Here is a 20193-nt window from a genome sequence, read left to right on the forward strand (position 1 = left end):
ACCCTGCACAATCATCAAATGTAATTGTGCCCAAAAAGAGCTTCTGGGGCATTTCAAATATTCAAACTATTGGATTTAAGAGAATTGTAAGATCAGATTAAAAAAAATAATAATAAAGTATCTCTGGGAGTTTTCATTGTGGGTATTTCCCAGACTTCAAAAATATGAAGCCACATTTGTATGACCATCATGTGAGAGACAAATGTTTTACTGATGTCATTTTGAACGTACTGAAGATTTGTGCAGTGACTTTCTCCCCCTGGTGTAGTTTTGGAAGGGAAATATATCTGAAGTTCAAAGTTGTTCAGAGATTAGTGGTTAAACTTTGGTTTCACGTGCAGAGATGAGTATGCGGCTGTAAATGAGCTGAGATTGATTAGATCTTCGTACAAAGAGCAAGTACTGAAGCGCGGCACATTTCATTTCATTTGTGCTCTGGCTCCCAGAGACGGAGGAGGTGATCTGAATGATAATTAGTGGAGTCATGTGGTGCTAGAAAAAAAATGTCATCTTAAAAACCTTAAGTATAAAACATATATTTTACATTGTAATTATTCTAAAATAATTCCAATTGTAATCCACATTTATTCATTGTACGTTTATAATAAGAAAACACAAAACCTTTTCAAACTGTTTTTATACTGAATGTCTTCAGAATGAATGACAAGAGATCAGGTTTACTTTAATAAACTGTATTTGGCATCAGAGAAAACACTAAATGTATTCATTAATATTAACGTTTCCATGGCAGCTCTGGGCAAGTCCCTCCTTTACATCCCATTTCTCTGTTTGTTTCTGCAAAAATCTAACTATTGTCATTTTCATGTTTTAAAAATATATGGGTTCAAATATAAAAACTAAACACACACACACACACACACACACTCACACACACAACAAAGACTAAAGCGGAGTTGGAGCTTGAAAGTCACTGTATAATTGCAGCATGTGTTTCACTGGAAGAACCAGCCAGTTTCTTTGTCTTAGAACATTGTTCATGAAGCTTTGAACAGGAAATCTAAAATTAGGCTGCTGCCTTAAAGGGACCTGCCACATTTAGCATCTAGTGAAGCAAGTCATCAATGATGAGGAGGAAGGCATTATGGGAGCTGAGAAGTCGAGAAGACACCCCCCTAAGAAAATCACAAACTCACAGATTCTCCAAACACGGACACACTCGTACCACTCGCACACACACAGACAGAGCTGCTTTAGGAGGCTGTGAACTTTCTGAGGGTTATGACGATGAGTGCAAGAAGGACAGACGCTCCCAGGAACACTGCTATCACGATGGCAGTGATGGCCCCGGGCCCCAGGAAGTCTGCATGTATAGAAACACAATAGCACCTAGTTACTAAGAGAGGAAACAAAAATGTTCACATTGAATGCAGGTGAATAGCAGCCTTTGTTATTACAGTTGCAGTGTATTTATATAGAGCCTTTCCACCTTTAATACACTCAAAGCTCTTTACTAGGCAATGTGTCCCAGCAGTCTCCAGGTACCAGTACTATCCAGGCACTGAGAACCAGCTTCTGAGAACTGACAAGATCAGACATTGGCAAGTCGGGATGGCCAGAAGCCTTTGGGACATTGGAGATCGCTAATGAGGAAGGAATTATTTTCAAAACATCGTAATGGAGAAGGTAAAATCTAATAGGATTTTTTTTAACTAGGGAGACAGGCACAAAAACGACTCTGGTTTGTGTGACTCACCTTCTTCTTCTCCCAGGGTCTGGGTGGGTGTGGTGTCCTCATAGTCGTAGGTTACAGACTCCCCTGTTTCTTTTGTAGTGACTTCAGTGGGCAAGTCATCTCCAGATGTATCCTGGCTGTCTCGGGATGTTAGTGCTGGATCTGCCGTTTCTGTAAAGTACCACAGTTTAATATGAGACCTTTTGAGATGGATTTGTTTGTGAAATAACTACAGCTCATTTATTTTAACAGTCCGTTACTGTCCTGACCAACGGCTCGGAAACTTGTATAAGGCCCTCTTTGTGGGTCTAACATTTTAACCGTTTAGCCACAGATCACGCTCAACATGGCCACCATGTAACTGCTTAATCAAACAGTAAATATGAAAATCGACCATTTGATCCAACAATTTACTGTACTCTATTTTTGACAGATTGGACTGATGTCCAAGTATGTCTGAGATGATCAAAATTTCAAAAATGTCTCAAAAAGCTTCAAAATGTATAATTTTTGCTGATTCGAACATTAAACATGATTTGTTTTTGACATATAGCACTCCTCCCACCAATCAGGTCCCATTCACCTTGTGATTGTTAAATATTATTCCTCAAGTGTTTTTGCACTATTCTGAATGTTTTGCATTGTTTGAATGTTGTCAGGTCTTGGTGACTCCTCAGCATCTTCCTGGTCGATAAGGTCACTATGGGCGACAGTAACAGAGCAGTTGTCCACAAACCCAAAGGCCGCATTCCGGCTTAGACCGCACCGCTGTCGTCTCCTTGGGCAAGACACTTAACCCCCTTGGTCTGGAATGAAAGTTGTGTGTGTGTTTGAGTGGCAATAGTCAAAAGGGCCGATGGTACTGATTGCCAGCCCTGCTCTGATTAGACTGCCCCAGGGCAGGTGCGGCTTCAATGGTTGCTTACCAGATTGTGGAGGGAATGAATAATGACTGCAGAGTAGCACTTTAAGAGGCTTCAACAAGACTTTGCTGCTGTTGCTCCCTCGGCTGTGATATTACACAAATATTTAAGAGCATTTGCATACATTCTGATCGTAATGCTTTGGTAAATAATTAATAATAATAATCAGAATCGGAAAATAGTTTGTTGCCATTGCCAGTGTACAAAATTCACAAACTTTGAACTTGCTTCAGCGGTTAAGAGACAAACTTCAGAAGAGTTTATTCCTGTTAATTCCCAGGAACATTTTACAACATTGATATTAATATTTACAAGTCTTGCATTCTTAAAACTGAAGTAAGGTTATAGGTTTACAAATACTAATTACACACAAACACATGTACAATGACTATTGCATTCAGCATTTCAAACATACACACGTGACAGATCCTCAGTCTCTATTCTAACTCGACTCAGATTAAGGTCCCCATCTTGTAATCAAACAGCCACTAAACCCTTTATGTGAAGTCCTAATTGCAAAGAGAGAAGTATTTGATCCCCATCTTCTGAAGTAAATAAACTGCACACACAAGCCAACCCATTCACTGCTCTGATTCACTGATCCATCCTCGACGGAGCACACACCAGCAAAACCAACATGTTTACCCTACGCTTATTTAACGCTACATATTTACTTTGTAAATTCTGGCGCCCACCAAAAACTCTCTGAACTCGTCAATAGATTCCTAACAAAAAATAATGCAACAAACTCAACTGAACAGTCTGGTCACAAATGTTTGGAGGTGTGATTTATGCATTTTGATGCTACCATGTTGACAATTTCAGTGCAGAAACTGACCCCAGGTTTGGAGTTTGGGGCCTCCAGCCAACATGGCCATCAATGAGGCCTTGAGCTGGAGGCACAAAAGGCAGCTTGTGCGGGCAACAACCGGTAACAACCGGCCCCGGCCCAGAGCAGGTACGAACCAGCCACTCTATGGCAAACAAACTGGTTTATTAAATAGTGTCTGTGCAAAAGCCTGACTAGTGAATGGGCAGAAGGAAAAATGACATGATTCATTGACGCATTGACATCGATTTTACCAATAATTGTAATGTTAATTTACTCACAAAACTAATACAAATCTTAATACATAATAAGTTAATAACGGTTTTGCTGAACCCTATCAAACAAATCATATAAATAATCAGTGCAACATGAATGCAAATGTGAAAAGCAACTTAACTAAACAAAGCCGAACACATCCTTGCTTTGTGCAGTCCAGGTTGCAAAATCTATCTTTAAAAGTGGAGTTGGAGTAGATCTATTCTTCATCAAACAGCACTTGAAGTCATGCTCCAGTTGTCAGTTCACAAATGCTTATTGTGGATATTCAAAACCCTTAGAAACCTCAGTAAAGGCAAATTGCACACTTCAGTCAGGATTTCACACTGGTCAGAGAGATGGCAATGTGAGCAGACAGACAGGCGTGCGTGAAAAGCTCTTCCCCAAACTGGACAATGGCACTCGGCTCTGGCCCTCGCACATCCTCGTTTCATACTTTTTAATTGTATGACTCAGTGTGCTTTTCTGACACATCCGCTGCCGTGACTCCCGTGCTGAGCTGACTGCAGTGTCACGATGCTTGAATCATCAGGCTGGAGATGTGGTCAGGAAAGTTGGATTTTTGCAAACACAGACACATTAACATCACAGGAGAGGAACCAAGTCATCTCTTTCTGTAGTGTGAGATGGGGAATGAGAGGGTAGAGGCATTCAGCAACGATTGAGGAGAAGAAAATGTACTTTTAGTTATTAACTCCCAACGCTGATGCAGCTCATGAAAGAAGAGTGATCACAAAAACAACTGTTACCACTGAACACCAACTTCTCAGCTCAGACTTTGCACAGAGACTTTGGCATTTCACATTTTGTCTGAGGAAATAGTCAAGTTGTTGGCTTGGTGGCCTCTTGACCCCCTCAGATCAGTGTGTGACCCTGATTTTAAAAGATGACTTTTGTTGTAAAATAGATCTTTCAGTGTTAGTGCATATTTTACAGCTGTAAAATGTTCAAATCTGCCAACATTTTACCCTACAAGACCAGCCTCTGTGCTTCGGGTATAACGTGCGTCATAGGTGGTAAGTGTTGCATTTCAGACGATTTCAGGAGTCATGAAAGCCACTGAGTCATCCTGTTTGTCAAAGCGCAGCATTCACAGCTCCAGGCTCAAACAACTGCATCTTTTACACCGAGCTGCACCGCACGTCCAACCTGTGCGTGTGTGGCAAAGAGAAGGCTGTCTACATGTGGCGTTTCACGATTTCTGGTGTTTTTACTCATAATTTGCCAGCGAGTTAGAATAAAAATAATATATATATATATATATATATATATATATATATATATATATATATATATATATATATATATATATATATATATAGAGTTGAAGGTCAATGTAAAAGAAGCCACCTTACCTGCGCTTACAAAGGTCACCAAGAAGCCTAGAAGCATGAGAAGTGCCACTCTGCAGATGGTGTTTCGTGGAACCATGGCGGCGTAGAGAGAAGACTTGTTAAGTAGCCCCGAATCTGGTCAAACTGACGGAATTGAAGAAGAACACGGAGGAGCAGAGGAGGAGAAAAGTTAGGTCTAGGGCATAAGATGGGGAGGGCCGAGGTGCGTACTGCCCAAGACGGGACTGTCTGACTCTGGACAGTGTGTACTTTGTAAAGACATCATTGAAGGCACACCCCCAAGCCTCAAAGTTTAAGGGTTAAATACAAGCCGACCTTGGGTCACAGGAGTTTTCGCTACACGTACTTGTGAAGTGTAAAACTCAAGAGGGGCATCAAAAGGACACATTAGATCAAATACAAGTACAACACTGCATTTACCTACAAGAAAATGTATCTTGCTTTGCTCTGAATATTAATTAGAATATGCTTCTACCGTCATCTATAGCGCAGCGTAGCCAATTAAATGATAATCCAAATATACCATTTAGAGTTATGCATCTAGGAAAAAAGTTAAAAGCTTTTTCATAGCCAATAAGTCAATATGATGCAAAAGTAGTATCACGAAACCAGCAACAAGACATTATCTGATGTAAAAGTAATGATTTGACTGTGTTACTGAATTTGTGTTATGTTATTCTTGTCATTTTGATTGTAATATGTCATTATATTTCGTACAGATTGTCTTTTTATTGTAGCCTTTGTGACTTCGGTCCGTGAAAAGCACTATACAAACAAATAAAACATGTGTACAGCCCACTCATAAGACCGTTTTATTTGATACCGTAATAAAAAAGTATGACTCCAGCAGTTCATTTTCATATAATATAATACAGATGCAGAGTTGAAATTTTATTCTTTAAACAGCCTAGTAATTTACAAGAAATAGATAACTAGTTGGAACTTTTGAACATGTCCTTAAAACAGGACATTAGCAGGCATGAATTCTTGGGCTCTACTATGCCATTGCTATCCATGAACACCCAGCCAAAACAAGAAGGAAATAGAAGGATTGAGAGGGAAGGGGATAATTTTCAATAAATAAAAAGAAAAAAAAAACATTGGATATATTTGCTTTCCCCATAATAATAATCCCAAAACCCCACCCTTACACTCACGGAAGTCCTGTAGGAGGCCAGATTTGAAATGATCACAGCAGATCTCAGCGTTTCGACTCAATATTTTGCACTGGCCATAAATTATGTTCTATTCTCAGTGTTTATGCGCAGACAGATTCTTTAAAAAGGCAAAAAGACGTCTGCCTTTGAGGTCAAAATTTAGACTGGGATGGTTGAAGACACTGAATAATCAAAGGCAGATGGAAAAAGTAGTCGGGCTGAGGGGAGTTTGGGTATGACAGCTGTTGTTCAAACTGGATAAAGTCATTGAGGGATTGCTTGGCGTAGTCCCTTAAAAGTCCTCCAAAGTCTCAATTTCCCCCATATTCAGTCTCTCGGATGCTGCATTGACAGAGAATCCTGGAACAAATAATGCAACTTGTATAGAAATCAATTATGCACAAACTAGAATTGATCCAATCGAAGAAATCCTTCCTCACCTAAAAGGCTGGGGTCAGCGCGGACCATCTTCTGCTTCTTTTTCTTCTTCCCTGAGGTCACGGTTTCAAATCGCTGCTGTTGACCGCTCATATGATTAGACTGATAGAGAGAGGAGGATCCTGTACTGCCCCACACAGAATCCTGAAATAACAAGATTACACATTACTTCTTGAATGTAAATCATGACATCCCACAAGAGTTACCTAGCAACCATGTTTGGTACTGGGCAAAAAAGTATGAGAACCCCTTTATTGTTTTGAATCAAGGTTTAAATGTGTTGAAGTGAACACTGCGCCAGTGTGTCCCGAGAGTGTGATGTCAATATGTTTTAGAACTCAGCTCTACTTCAAATCGCTACTTGATTTTTGTAAAACTATAATTTATATTTACAACAGGCATTATTCCATGAAAAAGAAAAAACCTGTCATACGCAATTGAAAAGACTCTTAGAGCCTTGTAATCATTATTTATTAACCTTTGATGAATTGTACAATATTGTAGCATATATTCCGTTAGAGAAGATCTATATTATTATTACTTCGTAGCGACAAGCCCAATATTGACACAAAAAAATCATCAATTTGCATAAAATGAGAAAAATAAAAGATATACAAGTGTACAACATGACGACAGCGCTGAACAGGAGATTTTCAGATTTAAACATAATTTCAAAATGATCTGTGACGAGATATTTACTTAATCCACAACTTAGTTTGTGATCAAAGAGAGAGAAGGGCTCCTCCTGTGTCTCTCAAGCACCAGCGCTCACAACAGAGTCAATTCATGTCAAGAATAAGAGTTAATTATAATCATCACATGTGCTGGATGAGGGGATTTACACTGCAGAATTGGTCTTTGTCTCCAATAGTCTGTATTGTGCAGACGCATACCATTAAAAAAATAATTGTTATATTCAACACCTTAAAAATGCACATAGTGTGGCCTGAATTGTAAATTGAACTAATAATTGTAAATTATTTTAAAATCCTTGGCTGGTTCATACTGAAGCGTCAAAAGGATGTGCTGAATGTTTTTTCTTCATACCAGAACTTTGACTAAAAGAATAAAAAAACAAGGTTCCATACACTGTTTTATAAATGAGATCCCTGGTCCAGAAGAGACTAATTGCCAAGACTGTTTGCTTGATTGAACACACATTTGTTAGACCAACTACAATCCCACTGCTAACTAGCACGTGTCGTTTTGGTCCGCTACGTTAAAGTGAAAGTAAAAACGACCAGAGCTTCAATGTATTTACTTGTGCTGCAGAGAGCAAACTTTAAACAGTGCAGTTCTGTCTGAAAATCAAATGCTCCGTGTAAATGAGTTATCACTCATCTGTTTGCCCAAAATCTGGTTTTAATTCTTTAACATAACATAAAATCATATCAATCTATATATCTACATAGATACATATATTTATATTAGTGCTGGGTTGAAATAATCAATTTTCCGATTTTTAATCGATTCGCATATTAATGACCGATTATCGATTCGTACGTCCAAAGATCGTTTTTTTTTTTTTTTTTTTTTTAAATTAAAATTCTTTTCTACATTTCCCTCAGTGAACTTCAATCTACCTTCAAGAAAGATAATTCAGGACTCCTGGATTATCTTTCTTGAAGGTATTGACCCTTAACCTTTTCATCAGTCTTCCATCAGTAACTACCAATACTTGTAAGATTTGCTGTTTAATATTGATATAATACTAGTTTTATATGTATACACAGTCATGAAGTGAAGGAAACGGTTAAAATACATTTTTCATTTTTAATAACATTAACCCCCGGATCGAATCGAAATCGGATCGAATCGGAAATCAGATCGAAATCTGAGCGAATCGGATGGGATCTGAGAAATCAGAAAAAAATTATTGTGAAACGTAAAAATCGGAATCGAATCGATTCTTGAAATTTGAATCGAAACCCAGCTCTAATTTATATATAAAAATATATATATCAGTAATAAGTGTTTTTATTTGCTATTATAGCTAGCTACAAAGTTTAGTTCTATTGTTAAATTACGAGACAACCCAGAACTTCAGTCCCTACTCGCACCTAACCTGGCTCACGCCACATTGATCTGTGTCTCACTTTTGGGAAGGCATTTGAATAAAGCACTATACTTCCTTTGTACTGCTTTATCTTACTTAACTCTTAACTTAACACCTTTAAACGCCTAACCAGGAACGAAGGCTGCAGATTAGCCTCATGTGCTGGTACATGACATCTGTGGCAATGTTTAATTGTACTGTCAATAAAAATGAAAAAAGAAAAAGTGCTTCCGCTTTTTCTTAGAAGCAGAAAAATCTAAATGGTGTTAAATCCAGTGTTCAGAAAAGACAGTCCTCATTCTCATCTCCAAATGTACAAAGTGCCTTTGTGTGCATGTTTTTGAAAAACAAAATAGTCTGCATTACTCCTAAAATAGTCCGAAGTACGGCCGTTGGCGCCACCATGTTTGTTTTGGTTCGGGTTGTTTTGACTTCCGCCCCAAACCACAATGCTTCCCTGTGATTGGTTCCAGTCCAGGGCCCCTAAATGCCATGTGATTGGTCCGTTTACCACTGGCTCCTGCTGAGTCGTTTGCAGTTCTCACCAAACAAGATGGATTCTCAGGAGTTTGTGAACTCACAAAAACTGAGAATTAATCTTGCTGGCAAGATTAGATCGTACCTTTTCTGTAAAACCTGTAGACTGAGAAGAAAGGTCTAACAGGAAAAGACAAATTAAGTTTGGTTGTTTAGTGCACTAAGAAAGTAGAGACCGTTTTGGAGCTGGACTTTGAGGATGAACTGGTTTCATCTCTATTTGTTTTTTTCCTTGTTTCTCTCACTCCCTGTTCAATCCACATATTACGCAAATTTTAATGCATCTTTTGCACTCACTTTCATACATATTTTTACTCCATTAATTTGCCCTTCCAACTAGAATCACCAGAAATGTGCCAAAGTGGTACTTAAACATCAGGTCTAGATTAGAGTTAGTGAGATTAGCATGGCTATTTCCTTCATGGAACGACTAGAGGCTTCAGTTTGATCTTATTTCAGTTTAGGATTTCAAAATAAACCAGGACTTGATCTTGTTGATGGAAAACCCCAGAAGACGCACCTCCTCCTGCTGCTGCTGCTGCTGCTGCTTTGAGGACTGGTTTTGTGGAGTTTGTCTTTGATTCATGTTCTGTTTGGCGCGACGTTCCACAAACTGCTTGGCAAAGTCCTTGGCCTCAGGAGTGTCCCCCAAGTAGGCCCTCACATAGTCGTGCACTTCGTATGGCGAGTCTACTTCTTTTAGGAAAGAAGCAAATGTAGGAACTACAAGAAAGCAAAAGAGAGGGTCATTTCATATATACAAGACGCACAAGTGGTTATAGTTTAAGTGAATGCACTTACCGTCCAGATTATTGGCTGTATTGAGTGCGTGCAAAGTTTGCTCACACCACTGCATAAAGGTATCTTGGCTTTTATTCACTCCTTGAAACAACTTAAGCAGCTTCTCCTCCTCTTCTGCTTTTTTGTTGGCTCGCCCACTCAGAGAATTACTTTTGGAAGAAATGAGCAACTTATCAAGACTCGTGTATTACTCATACTGCCATCATAAGTCAGCGCTTTCGCTTACTAAAGATAATCATTTGCCTTGGCATGTACCTGAGGTTGGCATTTCCCTTGTTTTTCTGAACATTGCTTTTTTTAGTTTGTGGAGGCGGCTGGGAGACCTCCTTTATTGCCTCATCCCAGAAGCCCATGTTAGCGTTGGGCGTGTCCCCCCATATACTGCTGGGGTCTGAGCCCCAGTTTGAACCAGGGTTCACTGCACCCCACACAGAGCTACTCAGGGTGGTCTAGAATAGAAATAAAGAAGAAAAACAATTAGGAGTGCAGTTGTATCCCATTACAATTGTATGTACATTTAAGAGTTTGACAGTGTAGTAGTTATTGTCGCTGATAGCATCAGGAAGAAGGGGAAAAATTAAATTGCAATACAAACAAAACGTCCTTAAGTAAATTATGTGATGCACAATGACAAATACTATTATAAATCAAACTGAAATGTGTCGAGTGATGAACTGTATAGTTGCAACACCTAAGCCACAATAGCAGGTGGTGTTGAAAACAAAACCACATACTGTTCGAGTCTGAGCTCGGGTTGGTGGTGTAACAGGGGATTGGTGAGTCTCCTTTCGCTCGTTCATTTGCTGAGCTTCCTCCCTCTGGATCTCCAGCAGAGACTTGGTAGCTGCAGGCTGTTTGGCCACGGTGCCCCATCCTGACAGTTTGGTCTGGGGCTGAGTAGCCTGCAGTAGGGCCTGCTGCTGCTGAAGCTTCAGGAGTTCCTGCTGCTGCCGACGATGCTGTAGACGCACATCCGGTCATGTCAAGATATACAGTCTCCACATTCACAAAAAAAGTTCAGATTTTTTTTTCTTACCTCCTCTCGTGCTTCATGTTCTCTTTCTTCTTCAAGTTTTTGGATCTCAGCCAATGACAGAGTGTTCTGATTCTGGTTTATAGAGCTAGTCGTCTGTTGGCCCCACTTTGAGGAAGATGGAAGCTAACAAATGTAAGATATACGCATCATGTAGAAGTGGTCATTTCTAGGTTTAACAAACAGATGTAAAGTTTAGTTCTATACCTTCATTTGTGCAAGCTGTTGCTGTTGTTGCTGTTGCTGCAGCCTCCGCAGCGCCTCCTGTTGTTGCCGTCTCTGCCTCTGCAGCTCTAGTTGCCTTTGGGCCTCCAGCTCTCGCCGTTTCTGCTCCTCTAGCTGCTGCTGAGCCAGGACCGCAGCAGCCTCTTCCTCTACGCACTTCTCCTCCTCACGTCTTTTTAGTGTTTCCAATTCTTCTTGCTTTCTGCGCTCCTCTTCCTATTGTGGACCAGTATAAACACTTATTATTATTGAGGAGGATGCAGTGGAGGTAAAATAGTGATTGTAATACTGGCCTGTTTGCGGAGAAAATCTTCAAGTTTTTTCCTCTCTTCTTCCTCCCTCCGTCTGTCCTCCAATCTACGCAAAGCTTCTTCCTGGGCAAGTCTTTCCTCCTCCTCTTTCTGTCTACGAAGGGCCTCTTCTTGCTCTCGTCGCCGCAATGCCTCCTCCTAGAGATTGACAAAGGTGAGACTTGTTCTGTAAAGTGTCTAAGCACAGTTAAGCATCAGACCTGTTTTTGTCGTGTCAGTTCCTCCTCTTCGAGGCGTTTGCGTTCCTCCTCCTGTCGGGCCCTGAGCGCCTCCTCCAGTCGTTTCCTTTCTTCTTCATCCCGTTTAGCCCGCAATTCAGCGTCACGCCTTTCCATTTCCAACTAAATATGTAACAGTACTAATTATATTTAGTCTTACTAGTTTAGTATTCATCCCAAACAGAATCAAAGACATTTAAAAACTTTCAGAGGGTCTATTTGTACAGTAACAATGCAAGGAAATGAACTTAGTACGCGGCACTCAAAACACAGGAATTCATTCTTTATCATTTAGAAAAAGTAAGCATTACCTTAGCAGCTTTTGACTTCTCTAGCTGTTGCACTTGCTGCATCTGTTCTAATGTGGGAGCCGGTGCCAATGAATCTATAGGTAAATCCCAAACACTGCTTCCATCCCATGCTGTAAAATAGGAGTGTATGTGTTTAACATTTCAAATAATAGCATTGTCTAAATAATAGATGTGTTGTAACATCAAAACGTACTGCTTGGAGCGGTTTGGTGTAGGTTTGGTGTACACGTGGCCTGAGATGATGTGTTCTGCATTTCCCACACAGAACCAGAGTCTGGTACAGACAAGGAGCGCGTGACTGCAGGTAGGAGGCTCTCAGATGAGGCTCTGAAAGCATAGACAAGCAGCATGACACGATCTGACTGTAACCATGCATTTCAGTCTCAGCGACATAATGTTGAGAAATATCACAAAGCACACTGGAGTACCACACTTTTCAGAAATGTACAAAGAAAATAGAACTTGTACATATAAGGGCCGCACCTGCCGATAAACTGCAGGTGCCCACGTTGTAACATGATATTTACACTTCAATATAGTACACAATAGTGACATGCAAGTTCTCTTTTGAACCGGGGGGCTTGTGGCACGCTCACGGGCCCCTGCTGCGCCGTGGGACTAAATAGACTAATTTCTCCATGAACATGAGTCTGATTATAATAAAACGCACAGTGCTTTGAAGCTTAAAATACAGAGAACGTGACGTTTCCCCTGGACAGTGCTTCTACCGTCCACTGACATCTCCTTCTACAGTATGTTAAAGGCGTAATGGACGATTTTTTGGCCCAAATCTGAGTCTCATTTCCTCGTGGCGTGGACAGCCGATTAGTCCTGCCACGTATCAATCATAGGATGCACCTACTGCTCACCTGCAGCCTCGTCGGCTCGTCCCCAGGAGAGCAGCACGTTTCCCCATGGCTAAGTGCATGGATCTATCATAATATAGTTCCCTCAGTGTACGGGACAAAATTAAGACAGAGAAAGACAGTTTGAGCTGACTCAGAAGAGATGGAAATCTACGGTAGACGAGAGATGCGATCCGTTGCGCTAGTAAACAAACGCACTTATAGCCGCAATGCTCAGTTCTCAAATCGGCGAAAAATCGTCCCATTACGCCTTTAAACGCTTGCGCTTCATGCTAGAGTGCCCCCCGGTGGCCGTTAGCCAGTAAACTCTATAAATTAGACACCCCGTTGTATTGGCCGGAGTGTTCAAAGCGTGGAAAAAATGTTGTGGCTTAAAGTCCAAAAAGTACGGTACCTGATCTTGAGGGCCTGGTATTGCTGTAGGAGGAGGTTTATCTGCTGTTGATGCTGCTGCTGCTGTTGGAGAGGGGCAGAACTGAGGGCAGCAGCTTTTTGTTGTGCCAAGGCCTGCGCATATTGCTGCCTAAAGAAGAAGTATAACATGACAAACAGAACTCCAATTTAGGCGAATCACATTTAATGCAGCTGTACCTGAGAAGGTATTGATATTGGAGCTGTTGTAATTGGTATAGAGCACTTATCTCCTGCTGTCGTTTCAATCTCTCTTGATCTGAATCAGCCTGGCGGTGATAAGTCAGGAAAAACATTTACTATATACAAGGGATTACATTTTGCAGTGGCACTGACAAAAGCTGGAAGAGCACACCACCTTAAGGCAATAAATGGTACTACATAAAAACAAATAAATGGGACTGACGCGGACTGGGAGAGGCGGAGGAGCAGGGCCTTGAGTGAATGGCACTCTTCCCCAGATTTTCATGATCTCTCCCAAAGGTTGGAAATTCTCATCACATCCTCTTTTAACTAGTAGCGACATGGTGAAGTAGCCAGCCTGGAACCACTCAGACATCTCCTGATTATTGAAAGGACCTGAACGAAGGCAGCTCATTTATTTTCAGATTTAAAGATAACTTATATTATTAAAAGTTATAAGCTTACCTTGTATTTCCCCTTGTGGGTCTTTATAAAACCACTTCAAAGCAGCTTCATGAGACAAAGGTAGACCTGCTGTTTTAGGCTTCTCTGAATTCTTTGCTGAAAGTCTGTCATCATCAGCCACTCCATCCTGTAGATATGCTACCATCTTTTCAGCCTCCTGAAAAACAAAGGGAAGATACAACCACCAGCAGGGGAATTTAAAATAAATAAAAACCCAGGTTCAGGCAGGATATACCTGCTCAAAATGTTTTAGACCCTCATCTTCATCCGTTTCATGTGACACAGTTGTGGGCCTGCCAATGTGTGCCATTATGTTAGATGAGAAGGGTAATGATGCGTTTGTCGTCACAGGACACTCCATAGGTTTTTTATGTGATAGTTGCACAGTATGCACGGAAACGGGATGTTCTAAGGAAAGATAAAAGAACAAACTTGTGTTAATATAATCCAGTGAGCACAGCCAGTTTTCAGAAGAACATGAGGCAAGGCCTACCTGTATGAACAGTGGAAATGTGACTCATAGACATGGTTTCCAGCATGCTGTTGGATATGGGGATTTGGAGAGGGACTTTACAGGGCTCAGGTGGTAGCTCAAGTGGGGGAAGTCTCTCTGTCCGCTCAGCTGGCCTCTCAGGCTCCTCTATTCTGGTAGTTTCAGACTGGGATAATGAATGGACAGCAGGTGGCTCCAAGATGGGGATAGCAACAGGTGACGCAACAGGTGGTGCATCTTCTGGCACTTCTAAAATAATGAAAATAAAAACATTTTGTTTAGACATTCTCCCTTTTTCATTTGCCTTAAACAGGACTCATCCCAGATTGATTGTACAAAAAACTCAAATCAAGTGTGCTGCTCATATCCATCTGGCTTCTGCCAAATTAACTACTGTAGATATTAAGTATTATGAGGGGAATCTCCCGATTCAGCACAATGCAGGACCAACAATTTGATGCATCAGGTTTTATTTAGTCTTTAATGATTATTATTGTAATCATGTACAAGCAACTGCACAGGGGCCCCAATATAGATCTATACTGTATTTTTATTTTAATTTACAAAAACTTAACATTCTATAGTCATAATCCGCGTGTGAGCTGCTTTAATTTTTCTGCCTTCTTCAAAGTAGTTTAGTGACTATCAGGGCGTGGCTGCTGTGCCATGACATGCGAGTCAGACATTTGCATCGTGCCATTGTGTATTGTCACATTTTGATATTGCAATGCATAATTACACCCACTGGGCCACACAGCTCTAACTTTTCTTCTCATGTCCTTCCCCTGCTATAAACCCTTTCCTCATTTATCAATAAACAGCACCTTAGGACAAAAATAGATCATCTACTGTCCAAACTACACCTCTGTGGTGGACAGTAGATGTACAGTAGACAGTAGATGAATTATTTGTATTGTTATTAAGTCTTTAAACTTGCTTTTGAAATGTCAAACCAAGTACTAGGTACACACGTTTTAGGACTAAAAATGGTTTTACCTTTTCGGTCAGTCTCTCTCTTGGCCTCAATTTCTGTTTCTTTGGACTCTTGTTGCCGACACGCATTCTCCACCAGACTCTCTTCCGACCCATCGTGCTTAAAGTCCAGCTCTGCTTCTTCCATAATGGGCTCCTTTGATGCCTTCTAATAACACAAATAATAACAATTGACCAGTTGTTTTTTCCCCTATTATGACTATTATGTTTTGTGATGTCCTACTTTAAGTGAAAAGAACGCCCCTGAAGAGTCAAAAGTACCAGCCTCCTCATCTGCATCCTCCAGACACCATTCTGGGAGGCTGTCCCTTTCATCCTCCAGGCTTCCACTGCCTGACCGTGGCCTTCTGTAGCCACGCTCCTCGTCCCTGGCGTCAAATGGGAAACGACGCCGCTGATCTGGGTGTTCCCGCCACCCAGCTGATCGAGGTCCCTCTAATGGAAGATTTCAGAGAGCAAAGCCTTCAGGATTCATATTTCATACTTAAAGTACCCGATTACAGCCGTTGTTAAAACTGGATGCATGTTGGTCTGCAATGACTAACCAGATTAGGGGTATTATTTTAACCATTATTGCAATGTTTTATTCAAGTTGGCAATGATTCGCAATTCGGAGTAGTTAGTATTAGTAAAGGAATGTGATTTGTTTGGCAGGCATTATGTTCCGAGTGCCCACCTGGGTTTGAGGGGCACCACCGCTCACTGTCCCGTCGAGAACCTGCTAGGCACCAACCCCCCTCATCATCCTCACCGTTCTGATCATCACGAGAAGTACGCCAGTTCTCACGCTCTGCGCGAATGAAGTCAAGCTTCCTCGGTACGCCTGTCCCAACCTCCTCATAGTTCCCCCGGACTGCACAAAAAACAACAATGATGTCGTCCTTCAAGTCTGCATTTGATTACTACTTGATTACAACTACAGCAAAAAAAGTTTTTAAAAACGTATTAACAGTGAATTAAACCTGTTTTGCTTAAAGTTTAGGATAGTACCGTAGTTCTCAAAATAGTTCTACACTCTCAACACAATATTATAGGAGGTTTACCCGAGAGCTTCAGAGGCAAAGCAAATCTCTGCCCTTTGGCTTCACTATCATTGCTCTATTTTGCTCGATTTTTGTTTTGTTTTGTTAACATGAAATCAAATGAGAGAAACGCACTATCCCCCAGGCAGGCAAGGACACTGAAAATAAAAACGTTGGCAAAGTTGTCGATCCTTGCTTTTCCAAATACGCTCACGTGCACATAGCTGACGAATTTTACTTACTGTGGTTAATCGGGAAATGTCCAGGGACTGCATCTGGAAAGTTGACACAAAAACGAATAAAACTATAATATCGATAAAGGTTTAACATTGACTTTTTTTTATACAAACCTGGTTCTTTTCTGCCTGGTTTATCAAACCTTCGATCTGCCCTATAAGTATTAGGTGTATCAAGTATTGCATTTTAGAACACATTTTTTCACACTGAACAAGAATTTGTGCAATACCTTTCTTCCCAACTCTGAGAACGATGCATCTCCCGCCCTCCACGGCCAAACCCTTCAACATCATCAAAACTTCTTTGGTAAAACCCTCCATCACCTCTTCCCCGACCTATAAAAGTCAAACTTTTCAGTCATACATTTCAACAGTCTGGATATAATTTGTCATCAAAAACACATCTATCTTTTCTGTGTCAATTAATACCTCTACCCCGTGATGTACTTCGACCTCTTGGAGGCCCAACTATCGGGCCACTTCCACGCCCCGTCAGCCGAAGTACAGCTGCACTGTTTACAGACATGGAAAAATTTCTCTGCAAAAAACCCCCAATTGTTTTTAATGTAATATAAAAAGTAAGTTTTGTTTCCACATCTTGTTTGACATTTACCTGTTCCTCCTCTGTAAAAGACACAAGTGCGAGCGGTGGTAAAGGCTCCTCTTGCAAGATGGGAAGGAACTCTTTGTCATGTAGGTCTAAAGGGATCTGGATGTAACAAGTTTTCTTTGAGTATTTTTACCCATCAAAAGCAGAAATTATGACCTCAGAGTAACAACCCAGTATAGAGCAGGGGTCCCCAACTGGATTTGATTTAGTTGTAATCATCTACAACTGAGCCCTGGATATCCTTAATGTCCAGGGCTCATAAATTAACTTGACATTTTTTTTTTATAATCATGGAAGTTAACACAAGCGCCGCTCACTCCTGTGAGTGAGCCGTGTGCTTCTGCCTTTCCCTCTTTCTCACCCTTAGCGCACATTGTGAACCCGAACAAGAGCACGTGCAGCTTATTTCAGTTCATATATTTCAATAGTGGCAACAGATCGCGACAGAGAAGGCGGGTATTTTTCAGTTATATTTTGTGCAAATTTGTTTAGAAATCAAAAGATGTTTAAAGTTTTATTAACCGGTAGTACACAGTGTAATTGTATTTAACTTGCAATATAATTTACTTGAAAACAATCAGAAAGGAGAAAGTTACTTCCCAAAGTGATTGCTCTGAGCGAGCGCTGGGAGCACAGTGAGCGGGCAGGAGTTTATTGGAATATTATTATATTTTTTTAATAATTTGGTGCCACATTGACTCATTTATAAAAGCAACATATAGGGGCCAAAATAAGCTAAATATTTTGCTAATTTACTCAATTGCATGAAAAGGGTTGGGGATCCCCTAGTATAGAGGAAAAACACCATAAATGACTTACTTTGTTTTCCTTTACATAAAGTGCTAACATTTCTTCTCTCCCATAACGATAGTCTGCAAGTTTGTACTTTGGCAAAGCAGGTGAAAGTGGAGGGGAAGAGACAGAGTTGCTGCTTCCACCTCCACTGCTGCCACCACCGCCTCCAGACAGGGCACGGAGCCTGACAAGAGCAAAAAAAAACACACAGTAGTTGGTAGTCTTAAGTGGTAAGTTCATGGGATACCTCAAACTTAAAATGTTAAAAAAATAATTTAAAAAAAACAGCTTTACTAAAACGACTTACCATTCTGGTCCAAAGTTGAGTGTCTGGGTTTCGGCCATTCTTCTCTTGAATTCTATTGAAATGGAAAACATAATTATATTATGGTTATAATTAAAACAGCATCTTCAAATGTGAAATTAAACAATGCATATATTTTCAACACACATTTACATAAAGAAAGTTAAAAATCCCAAATATATGTTAACCAAGACTTCAATATAGGACACAGTTTCCTCTCCACAAGAGCAACCAGTGTACAATTTCAAGCAACATCTATTTTAGGAAGTTGCTCTTTCTGCTAAATAAGTATTGACACCTGTAATTGACAAGACGTATGTAACAAACTAATAATATGACACATTTAAATGGACACTGGTCCATTTAACCGGACATAACCCATGGCGAATCTGTGGCAGTATGCTAGAAAAAGACCCACATAGGGTAGGCACAAGGCAGCTGACCATATGGACAGGACAGCCACGTGTGACTAGGTAAAAGCAACATTTAGTAGCACCCAGATATACACATTTCACTCCCGAATGTAATGGTGCATTAAAAAGGAACAATTCTACTGCTATGAGATTCATGGACTTGGAGTTGTAAAGTGGTAACGCGTTACTTGCATCTTTTTAAAATATGACATCTAAATAAAAGCCAAACTCCTGTAGAGTCAGTAAAACGGTCACATAATTCTTGATCGTGTAAAAATGTCCTGATTATGGTAGTTAACGCAGCAAATATGCGAGTTAAAGTGGAGAGAAACTATAATAATAACGTTAAATACATGCATAAGACAACATGGCACATGTGCAGTAAAATAACACCGGTCAAAAACGGACCCGGTGTTATAATACGAATAGCAAAGGTGCGAATCCTGCAACATAAACCCACTTTAAACACTCGTGGGCCATGCCAAAGCTACATTCATCCCTGGTAATGCTACGCTACCGTTAGCAGATGGTGTCAACTAGCTACCAAATGGCTACAAAATATGTATGTGTGCCATCTGTCAAAGGTCGATTTAGACACATTTGTTAGCACGGACACGTCGGGCTGCAGTGGAGTAATGCGTCGGTCCTTATTTTGATAAACATTTCTTAGTGACAACTTATTTCCAAAACTCCACACACAAGCTAAAATGCTAAGCTGACTAGCAACACGCGGCCTTGGAGCACCACCAACATTTCCTTGAAAACATATCAGAAGTTCGCGGAGCTCAGCGCCGTACACAGAGCTACGAGGTCCCCAGGCTGATAGGCCAAGTAAAAAGGAAGATTTTACCACAGATCTTAGCACCGCAGTCCGTAATACAACCCACTGACGCTGCACTGAATCTAGTTATATGCCTGTTGTTATTAGTCTAATATACTTTGGCTGTCTTACCTGTACTTGATCTGACAGCACAGGATTTGTATGCGGGTTGTGTGTGTGGCTCTCTCTCTTCGTTTTCCACAAGATGGCTGAGCACGGGTCACATGACACCATATAAAACCCGTATGCCACTGAACAGAGTCAGATTTGCTGACTTGTGCAGATTTGTTCATTATTCTGTTAGAATCAACAACGTGCACCAGGTGAACAATGTTCCGTTTACTGCATTACATTCACAGTTAACGATTTCATTCATTATAAGTAATTACATAAGACATATAATCGTACTAGTCTTATAA

The 20193-nt window shown here is 40.6% G+C and overlaps 2 protein-coding genes across 5 annotated transcripts; both read right to left on the bottom strand.

Annotated features, from left to right (window-relative positions):
- Window positions 1-676: 676 nt before the first annotated feature.
- On the bottom strand, window positions 677-5516 carry snorc (secondary ossification center associated regulator of chondrocyte maturation). Of its 2 annotated transcripts, none has more exons than XM_072440404.1 (3): window positions 5077-5516; window positions 1715-1855; window positions 677-1321 (listed from the first exon to the last, which is right to left on the bottom strand). In XM_072440404.1, exons 1-3 carry the CDS (start codon window positions 5150-5152, stop codon window positions 1212-1214), a joined length of 327 nt encoding a protein of 108 aa, XP_072296505.1. In that variant the 5' UTR covers window positions 5153-5516; the 3' UTR covers window positions 677-1211. The 2 variants fall into 2 exon arrangements, with proteins under 2 accessions (XP_072296505.1, XP_072296504.1); XM_072440403.1 differs by having other exon boundaries at window positions 1715-1864; window positions 5077-5512.
- A 349-nt stretch (window positions 5517-5865) lies between these two features.
- gigyf2 (GRB10 interacting GYF protein 2) lies at window positions 5866-20026 on the bottom strand. 3 transcript variants are annotated; one of them, XM_072441506.1, is made up of 29 exons: window positions 19907-20026; window positions 18545-18596; window positions 18262-18421; window positions 17446-17541; window positions 17262-17370; window positions 17063-17168; window positions 16947-16987; window positions 16839-16871; window positions 16251-16427; window positions 15798-16009; window positions 15578-15722; window positions 14582-14830; window positions 14324-14496; window positions 14089-14245; window positions 13853-14019; window positions 13621-13709; window positions 13424-13552; window positions 12357-12490; window positions 12164-12273; window positions 11835-11975; window positions 11617-11772; window positions 11306-11539; window positions 11102-11224; window positions 10800-11024; window positions 10321-10514; window positions 10066-10214; window positions 9785-9987; window positions 6674-6815; window positions 5866-6593 (listed from the first exon to the last, which is right to left on the bottom strand). In XM_072441506.1, exons 2-29 carry the CDS (start codon window positions 18580-18582, stop codon window positions 6526-6528), a joined length of 3960 nt encoding a protein of 1319 aa, XP_072297607.1. In that variant the 5' UTR covers window positions 18583-18596; window positions 19907-20026; the 3' UTR covers window positions 5866-6525. The 3 variants fall into 3 exon arrangements, with proteins under 3 accessions (XP_072297607.1, XP_072297605.1, XP_072297604.1); XM_072441504.1 differs by lacking the exons at window positions 5866-6593; window positions 6674-6815 and having other exon boundaries at window positions 9710-9987; window positions 13847-14019; window positions 16326-16427; XM_072441503.1 differs by lacking the exons at window positions 5866-6593; window positions 6674-6815 and having other exon boundaries at window positions 9710-9987; window positions 13847-14019.
- Window positions 20027-20193: the final 167 nt, after the last annotated feature.

This window comes from Eucyclogobius newberryi, unplaced genomic scaffold, assembly GCF_026437365.1.
Source record: "Eucyclogobius newberryi isolate DKJ021-1_F unplaced genomic scaffold, fEucNew1.0.hap1 SCAF_12, whole genome shotgun sequence".
Lineage (NCBI taxonomy): Eukaryota > Metazoa > Chordata > Actinopteri > Gobiiformes > Gobiidae > Eucyclogobius > Eucyclogobius newberryi.